Raw genomic sequence first — 9,265 nt, forward strand, 5'->3', positions numbered from 1 at the left:
TTCTGTAAACTTTAGAATGAAGTTGAGACGATTTAATGGGTTTTGCAAATTAAGACATGCTTTTTTTAGTGTTTCTGCTCAGCTGCCACTCCCAGCAGACATTAGGTCGGACAGTATCTTCAGTTTTACCGAATTCCCAGCTCATCCATGTCCAGTTACCACTCTGTAAGCAATACTGGAAAAAAGGAATAAAGTTTTTATGTGTTTGTTCTTGGTGACATTTCGGACCTTAAATGTCCTTCAACTGGAAACAAAATATTAATAAACAGTATGAAAACAATAGGCCTTTGCAGCGCTTTGCTGCTCGGACCAAATAAAAACAGCATCTGCTTCAGAATTGATAAAAAAAAGTAAAAAAAAAAAGTTATTTTTTAAAAACTTTCATGAAATTTTGTGCAATCTAAGTCGATTAATTCAGTTTAGAGAATGTGTATCAATGTGTGGCTGCGTTCAATATTCAGTTTATAATGACCCATTATTAGTTTAATACCAAGAAGTAGTTTTGGTCGTGTAATTAACCGTTTTTGAGTTCAGTAGGTATTCTGAAGAGATGAGTATCTCAGATCGATCAATCAATCAAGTTTATTGGTGTAGCACATTTCAGCAGCAAGGCAGTACTAAGTGCTTTACATCATGAAAACTTAAAAGCATAAACACACCATACAGTCAACAATTGTGAAAACCAGTAACAGAGATTGCGTGTGGATCGTCAGCATCATCAATACACATCAAATATGTTGATCAATGTTCCATTTTTTTATGGTTTGAAAGCAACGCTAACCAGTGTCTTGATTTATAGGAACTCAGTGTTTCGGCTGTTTTGCAGTTTTCTTTAAGTTTGTTCCAGATTTGCAGCAAAATGCTGCTTCTCAGAGTTTGGTTCTGGTTCTCGGGATGCAGAGCAGAACCAGAACCAGAAGACCAGTGAGGTCTGGAAGGTTGCTATGACAACAGCATTAAAGGAAATTCTAAAGGTTGACTGATGGTGTTGGATAAAAATCACCCCCCAAAAAAGATATTCATGACTTCTATATATATATATACATCTACGTTTCCCTTTAGAGATCGGTTAGTTCTTCGTGACGTTCCTCTAGGGGCTCGGTGTTGTGACGACCACTTTACCGCTGCTCAGGAGGCGGAGACTTATGGTTGAAGGCAGCCCTTCGTTAACCAGTGTCTTTTTAATCTGTGGAAGAAAAGAAAAGGTTGTTAAGATGGCTGATTGCTTGCTTGAGACATTTAAGACTTTACAGGATAATCAGCCCAACCTGTTTGGCTGAAACTGCTTCCTTATCATTTGTAGTCAAGAGGTTTACTGACCAGAGCTAAGATGGCGTCAGAGTCGTCCTCCATTGACAGCGTGGTGGAGATCATCATGTTCAGAGCGATAATATGTGCTGTAAACAGAAAGCCAGATTTACATTAACCTCAGGAATGAAGAAAACTCCTGACGCACTTTAAAACATGATGAATAAAAAAGAAATCGACTCACCGTTTCCAACCGTCACAATAACACACCGAAGGTCAGAGTGTAGAAAAGTGTTTGTGTAACTGTGGAAGTAATTTAAAACAGAAGTTTTATTATTAGATAAATAAAACTTCTCTTTTATTTAAATTATATTAAATAATTTAAATAAAGCTGAACAGTGATTCCAAAAACAAAGTAAGTTTATCAATGAGAGCATATGAGAAAACACAAATATTCCTTTTGTTGTATTTATCGTTACAGCACATTTTTGTCATAAATGCTGATATTAATTATGACAAAGTGTTAAGTAACTGTATGGACCTTCTTCATTTAGACTGGCATCAATTGGTAAACCAACTGGTTTACAAAACCATTTGGTGTGGTAAATCAAACTACACCATTTGGAGTAAGTATTAAGGAGTATTGGTTGGTATTTTATAACATGTCATGTCAGTTGAAATAAATTAAAACCTACATTATCTACATAGTGGAAGATCTTTGAATTGAAAGACGATTGCTCTGGTAAATGTGAAGATACAATGAAACCCACTGATCAGCCCAGTTAAACTAGCCAGTTAAATACTCTATACCCAAATGATACAGCTTTACTTCATCAGCAATGCTCTTCAGTGTGGATGGTGTTACTAAGTGAAGAAGACACAAAGTTAACTGCTTTCTGTATCAGTAAAATGTTTTAAGCTCCTTTAAAGGAAGCTATGTTTTCTGATGTTCATTCAGGATGCTAGCATAGCAATGAGGCTAATCTAGTTTGTACCTTACTTACATCCTCGCCCTGTAGTGAGGCATGCTGGGTTTGGAAATATTCCCAATGCAAGTTTGTCCATCAGACATCACTAACATAATATAATTTAAATATTAATGACAGTGTAGTCATTATTTTTTCCACTTATGATGATTTGTAGAAAATGACTTATTAGGTAGAATTGAAAGCAGCTGCAAAACTCAATCATCAGGCATCACTAATGTAATATAATTGAAATATTAATGACATTGCAGTCATAGTTGGTCATCAGAAGACACTGACTTTGCCTGGACAACAAAACAGATGGGGTGACTCTGTCCATCTTCACTGGCCGACGGCGTCCAGGTCAGAGAGAAGCTTCCCGATCCGGATGAACTCTTCACCGTGTTGTAAGGTCCACTGAACAGGAGGCCGGTGATGCTTTTAACAGAACACAAACAGATTGGTTAGGTTTTTCTCCAGGTCTTAATCTAAATAATCTAGAGAGTCAGATGAATTTTCTTTTTTTTTCCCCACCAGGGGGTCTTTTTGTGGGCTCTAGTGTCCCTTATACAACAGTGGGCTGACAGGAAAGGGGGAAGGAGAGAGGGGAAGACATGCGGCAAATGTTGCATGCGGGAATCGAACCCGCGACGGCCGCGTCGAGGACTGAAGGCCTCCAAACGTGGGGCGCGCTACCCTCTACGCCACCGGAGCACGCCCCAGATGAATTTTCTTGACTGTAGTTTTCTCATACTTAACACGAGAGGGATTGTCACATGCATTTCTTTTGTTTTAGTGAACTTCCTGCTTCTGTTGTGGAGATATGTGACAGAATATGTAGAAGCAAATTCCTGACTCTGGGTAAAACCTGCCAAGCTGGTATCCAGTTTGTCAAGATTTTTAAGTTTCATTAACTGCAGGCTGGGAGTTTGGAAGGAAGCCAATGGAGGTCAAGTTCTTAAAAGCAACTACAGATTATAGCTAGACTTTAGTATTTATGCTTTCATTCATATGGGTTTTGGCAGAATAAAGTTTAGCAAAGCAAAAGAAGGGCTTAGTTTTTGGGTTATTGATAAGACCTGCAAAGTCTAAGCAAGACAATGTCTAAAAGTATACTCGCATGATAACCACGTTTATTCATCGATCATCTAGAGCTCACACTTTGCCCATCAGTGAATTTCTGGAAATGTGTTTTGATTTTCCTTACTTAGACTGAGTCGCCTCAGCTCTGATGTTGATGACCAGAGCCTGACCAGCGGGGGTGTAGAGCTGAGCTCTGTTTTCTGGAGTTGGAGACACAAATGTGGGCAGATAGGCGCCTTCTACACAGGACGGTACTGGTGGACCCACTGAAGATACAAAAGAAAGAAACTGAGCTGAGATATCAAGAATGTTTGACAAAAATTACATTTTTCTCTCTAGAAGGGAATTAAAATGTCACTTCAGAAAATCAATCTGCAACTTTTATCTACAACTTTGCAGTTCAGCTTTATTTCCTGCATGTTTTAATGTATGAATATTTAATTCCCTGCACTAAATGTCTCGCTCACAAGGTGCAAAGATATTTTATCAAAACTTTACGTCAGTGAGGATCATAAATTGACTTTTTAAACTCCAGAGCAGCATTTTATCGCCGTAAAACAAGACGCCGTCAGTGTGGGCTTGTACCTTTCAAAACAAACTGTAGAGGAATCTTGCTGATGGGGTCATTGGTAGTTTTCACCACCTGTGAGCCGTCAGTTTGAGTCAGAATTATGTTTTGTTTGGGAAAATCCTCGATCACCAGCTGGACGGCGTATGGAAGCTCATTATTATTGTAGGTTGGGCTGAATGACAGAGAACAGCTCTACAACCAGACAGAAACGAGACAAAAACATGAGAAAAACCTTCATATTTTACAACTGTTAGAATTATTTCTATTTCTAATAGTTAAACAGTTCCCCACTCACACCTATGTTTTCTATATTTGTATAACTCTGATTGCAAACCAGGATATTTTATACACAGTTTTTATTCATTTATCAAATGAAGCAGTGAAATGGGTCACTATTAAAACTCTACAACTAATGAGTTGGGTGCATTATGAAAATCCAGTTTGTGTGGAAATCAGGATGTTGTATTTAGTATTTATTAAATATGTGGGTTTGGGTGACTTTTTAAGTAATTCTTAACAAGAAAGATGTGACCATCTGCTCTAATGTCTCCAGGGGTCATTTTGCTTCAGTGTGAAATTATTATCATCGCCTTTAAAATTAAAACCTTTAAACTTACATAAATTATTCAATATTCTATACAGGCAATCTCTTTGAGACAGGAGCTCTCACTCTGCATAGAATAAAATAAAATGCAATGGAGTAAAAAAATTACATGTTGCTGTTTCCCAGTGGAAAGCTACATGTCAAAAGCAAACAAACAAATGAAACATCTAATCTGATCTTATTAATGCATCACAGAAGAAATGGCTTTCAAAACTGTGATAAAGTTTGATCAAATATTTACTCAAACTGCAAATATCTTAGAAACAAAATGACCATGAATGTGTAAAATTATTAAAAGATTGTTAAAATTCTCTCCAACTGTTTGGATCACCAATAAATGTGAGCGTGTTACTTACTGATGAGACGCTGAGGACAGACGGTGGTGTACACGGGTTGCACTCTGAAGCTGATGTGTTTCCATATCTGCATCTCACTTCGTCTCCATCAGGGTCAAAGGCCAATAAATTTATGTTTTTGGCACAGTTTGAAGGAATTCTGGGAGAGAAGAAACCTCCATATTAATATCACAAACCTTAATTTGTGGCTCAGTGAACAGAGTTTTTGTCATGCAGACTGAAAGTTTGACTCCAGACACGTAACACCAAGTTACCGACTGATCTGCATGAGATCTATTGAAGATGATTTTACTATAAAACTGCAGAAACAGTTTTGCAGAGTTAAAATCAGAGGATCTGGGAGGAACATGAAAATTAGGGTGATGGCAAAGAACCCAACCAAGATCCATGGTGCTAATTGTCAAAGATAAACTTTGAAAAATACCAGTGAAGTTATGCAAAACTGTAGTCAGAAATTTAAAAACACTTCAGTCCCAATCAGGGCTTTTGGTTATTAGGAAAGGTGTAAATTATTTCCCATAAGCAAAATCTTTCCAAATATAATAAAAATTAGAAAGATTTTCCCCAAATTAAATGCATTGCCGATCTTTTCAGAAGTTCCTGTATCATTTATGTACAAACATAAGTTTTTTTTCTAGGTATAGAGAAGCATCCATATGTCAAACATCGTACCTTAAAGCAGGGAGGATGGAGGTCTGTGGGGATGTGTTGGGTTTTCCGATGTCCGACCGGTTCCTCATTTCAACGGCAGTCAGAGCTCTCCAGGATACAATCCCATTTTGTATGTTATCGATCCAGTTTCCATTAGCCAGCCTGCAGTGGACATTATTGAACAGGTTTTAGACATTGCAAGAGTTAATTCAGATCCACAAAGTCCAACAAAACCTGGGAAAAAGCTTCATTCTGCATATTTGTGATTCCTGATCATATCTGTAAATATTTTCTTTAATATTGAATGGAAGTGTTTTTTACTGAACGAATAAAGTTGTGAAAATAGATCTTTAGATTTGTTTACTTCTCAGTGACATTTTTAAAGAGGACAACTCACAGAGTCTGGAATCCAGTGTTGTTGGGGAGCAGACGAGTTATCACTCCTTCTCTCTGACACCATTCATTGCTCACTTCCTCAACCACAGACAAAGCAAGCGTTTGGGTTTGTGTTCCACAGTTGCCACTACATTGCCATGTATCACTATATGAGCATGAGACATAATTCAACTTATAGCGAAGGATCACCTGTGGATTTAAAGCAAAGACATTTTAAGTGCAATCAAACCCTAAAATCCAAATAAAGATTTTGCCAAAGAATCTTGTCTTACTGAGACTGAACCATCTGCAAAAGTTTCCTTGGGGTAGTAGGTCATCATGGTGCCCAGAAAATGAGAAGCTTGTGAAGCGCTGAGCAGCAGCAGCAGCGGCAACAAGGAGAGCAACATGGTGAAGGAGTCAACGTCTCTTCATAAGTGCTGGGAGACGACAGAGACAAGGAAACACTTATATTCATCCTCTCCGCCTCTGTTTTCCATCATTTTAATGTGTCTTGACAGACAGATGGTGGAATGTTGCTAAACATGTGGTTAAACCCGTTAGCAACCTGACGGCTGCGTGACAAAGTCAGGATAGTAAAAAGAAAGTAAATTTTTATTTGTATTGCACTTTTCACAGGTAAAATCACAAAGTGCTTCACAAGCCAGACTGGACGTCTTGAGGAAGCTAAGATCCTTCAAAGTTTGCACCAAGATGCTGTAGATCTTCTATAAGTTGGTGGTTGAGAACGCCGTCATCTGTTGGGGCAGAGACCTAAAAAGGCTCAACCGCCTGATAAAGAAGGCTGGTTCTGTTCTGGTTCTGTTCTGGGGACAACTGAGGAACCTCTGGAGATGATCATGCAAAGAAGGATTCTTTATAAAATCAAAAAGATTATGGACAATCCTACCCATCCTCTTCACGAGACTTTCTCTTCAGTCAGAGGATTCGTCAGATTTGCTGTAAAACAGACTGCTACAAGAGATCGTTCCTGCCAACAAACATCACAATCAATTCACACCTTGTTCACTTCATGACAAATAAGCATATAAATGATCAGTTGTCTCTCTTGATAAATGACTTTTAAAAGTATCACAGCAGCTCAGAATCAGCTGATGTTGATAAAAGAGATAAAAACAGAGGGACTGATGCAGTAGAAGATGAACAAGGAGCAGCAACAAGGAGGCCAGGAGAAAAAGCAGAAGTTCTTCTGTCTGAGATGGAAGGATGGAAAAATGTTCTGCAACAAATATAAAGTAGGATAACAGTCAGTTATCAACGGGTTGCAAGGCCCACCCAGCAGGAAGGCCGACTCCTTAAATTACTCTTTAAAGATGTTGCCATTTAAATGCATTTAGCCTTTTGGTGGTATTATAACACATTTTTAAAAATGCATTTAAAATTCACACTTAATCATAAATTTTCTAAAATATTTTCAGACAACCAACAAAAAGTGCCTTGATATAGAACAGTTTCTCCATTAAAAATATATTACAAATATTCCCTGAAGCTGTTTTTATCTGAAGTAATGTAAACATATTTTCATTATTTTCTATTGAAAAATCTGCTACTTTAAACAATTATGACTATGGATGCCCAAATTATAATACTAATATAAAATCTACACTGCATTAAAAAAAATTTAAAATATATTCTAAAAATTATTTTGGCAACAAGAGGAATAATTTTAACTGTTCTATGTTCTTATACGTAACATTTTTCAGTAAATAAATATATTAAGTCATTAAAATATTGTTGGGAAGCTGGAGTTTTGGTTTCTGTGGGGCTGCTTTTCTTGTCTCTAGTTATCCACTAGAGGGAGCCAGGAAGCTGTGTTGTCCAGAGGTCTCAGGAGTCGTCACACCTGCAACCTATCTGTCACCAGCCAGTGTTTAAGAGAAGCCTGTCACCAGCCTGTTGTCGTTCATGGTGCTCTGTTCCCCTCAGTGTGTGCTCTCTCTGAGTTTTCTAAGTGTTTTACTCAAGCCTCCCTTGTGCTCTCCTTGCAGGTTCTCAGCGGCTGTTACCTTTGTACTAGTGATGGTTAAATGAGGCCTCACGTGTCGTTTCGACCCAAAGCAAAACTGTATTGATACCATGTCGATACTGCGTCACTGAATACTGACACCTGCTGGTCATTAAAAAATCCCTGCAGGCAACGTAGTTAGACTGATTTGATGACTTTGTCTGTACAATAAGATTCAAGTTATTGTATTTTATTGTATATTATATATTGTATTAAGTCATATCTTAAGTGAAATTCAAAATATATTGATAGTCAATAAATAATGTGGACATGGACCGAGTGATGAAAGTGAAAGTGAAAGTGTTTGGAATGAGGATGCTTGTGGACAGTCCCCACACACACACACACACACACACACACACGCACACACACACACACACACACACACACACACACACACACACACACACACACACACACACGCACACACACACACACACACGCACACACACAAATCCATTCCGTTTTTTTGACACAACTTCTTCTGTGTAGAAAAAATAAAGTAAACAATACATTTCTATAAAATAGTTTATAAAAAGCAACTGAGTAATTTGTAGAATGGCTGTATATCAGAGTTTATCCTGGTGTATCTAGGACTATAATGCCTCAGCATTGAGGAGGTGGATTCATTTAAAGAAAACAGATTTTAGTGACACTGTATATTGTTCATATAAATTAATTTTTTTCTTTTATATTTATTTTGTACGCAAATCTTTATGGATGTGTTTTGCTGGAAATGTTTTTTAATCATCTATTTATAGCAGGGTTGTCTTTAATCTCATTTTTTCAGTCTAAAGATTTTTAATTTTGGAGGGTAATTTAAGAATAAAATTATGAAATGTATGATTTAAAAGGAGAGACATGTGCAACACTTAACCTGCAGAACATAATAAAAAAGTCAATTTCAGCTGAATTTGGATTCAGATAAATCAAGTAGAAACTGGAAAGAACTGGATAAAACAACAAGGAAATGATAACCGATGCCTTATTTTCTGATGTAAAATCAAAATGGTCCCAAACTTCGAAACCTTATGTTTGCCATGAAGCTCCAAAGTTGACGCTGTACCGTAAAAGATCGAGAATTATTTTGGCAAATGCTTCCCGCTGACAGATTCGCTTCCTTATAAACACAGTTTGGCGCCTCAGCGTCATTTCGAAACAGTTCCTGTATCGGTCACGTGACATGGTGAAAGCAATACGCGCACCGATACGGTGTTTGATCTCTGGGCTTGACGCATGCGCCGACGCATCGGCGTTGCCGGACCCATCACTACTTTGTGCCTTATGAGTTTTATTGTTTCACCTCCAAGATTTTTCATAAAGAAATCCCTGGTTCAAAGATCCCTACGACTGGTGACTAATCTCTTCTGGATGTTCAGGTCTGTG

General features: G+C 37.8%; 3 protein-coding genes across 5 annotated transcripts in view; 1 reads left to right on the forward strand and 2 right to left on the reverse strand.

Moving 5' to 3' along the window:
* Positions 1 to 9,265, forward strand: part of LOC122820963 (gastrula zinc finger protein XlCGF57.1-like) — a 247,297-nt gene that overhangs the window by 154,887 nt on the left and 83,145 nt on the right. The window lies entirely within an intron of this gene.
* The window catches only part of LOC122820952 (uncharacterized threonine-rich GPI-anchored glycoprotein PJ4664.02-like), a 191,856-nt gene that overhangs the window by 116,861 nt on the left and 65,730 nt on the right, over positions 1 to 9,265 (reverse strand). The window lies entirely within an intron of this gene.
* On the reverse strand, positions 560 to 6,648 carry LOC122821012. The gene is made up of 11 exons (XM_044098807.1): positions 6,564 to 6,648; positions 6,147 to 6,293; positions 5,876 to 6,063; positions 5,500 to 5,640; positions 4,828 to 4,966; positions 3,882 to 4,059; positions 3,421 to 3,562; positions 2,514 to 2,651; positions 1,493 to 1,551; positions 1,321 to 1,397; positions 560 to 1,186 (listed from the first exon to the last, which is right to left on the reverse strand). Exons 2-11 carry the CDS (start codon positions 6,261 to 6,263, stop codon positions 1,091 to 1,093), a joined length of 1,275 nt encoding a protein of 424 aa, XP_043954742.1. The 5' UTR covers positions 6,264 to 6,293; positions 6,564 to 6,648; the 3' UTR covers positions 560 to 1,090.

Source organism: Gambusia affinis, linkage group LG18 (genome assembly GCF_019740435.1).
Source record: "Gambusia affinis linkage group LG18, SWU_Gaff_1.0, whole genome shotgun sequence".
In the NCBI taxonomy this organism is placed as follows: Eukaryota; Metazoa; Chordata; class Actinopteri; order Cyprinodontiformes; family Poeciliidae; genus Gambusia; species Gambusia affinis.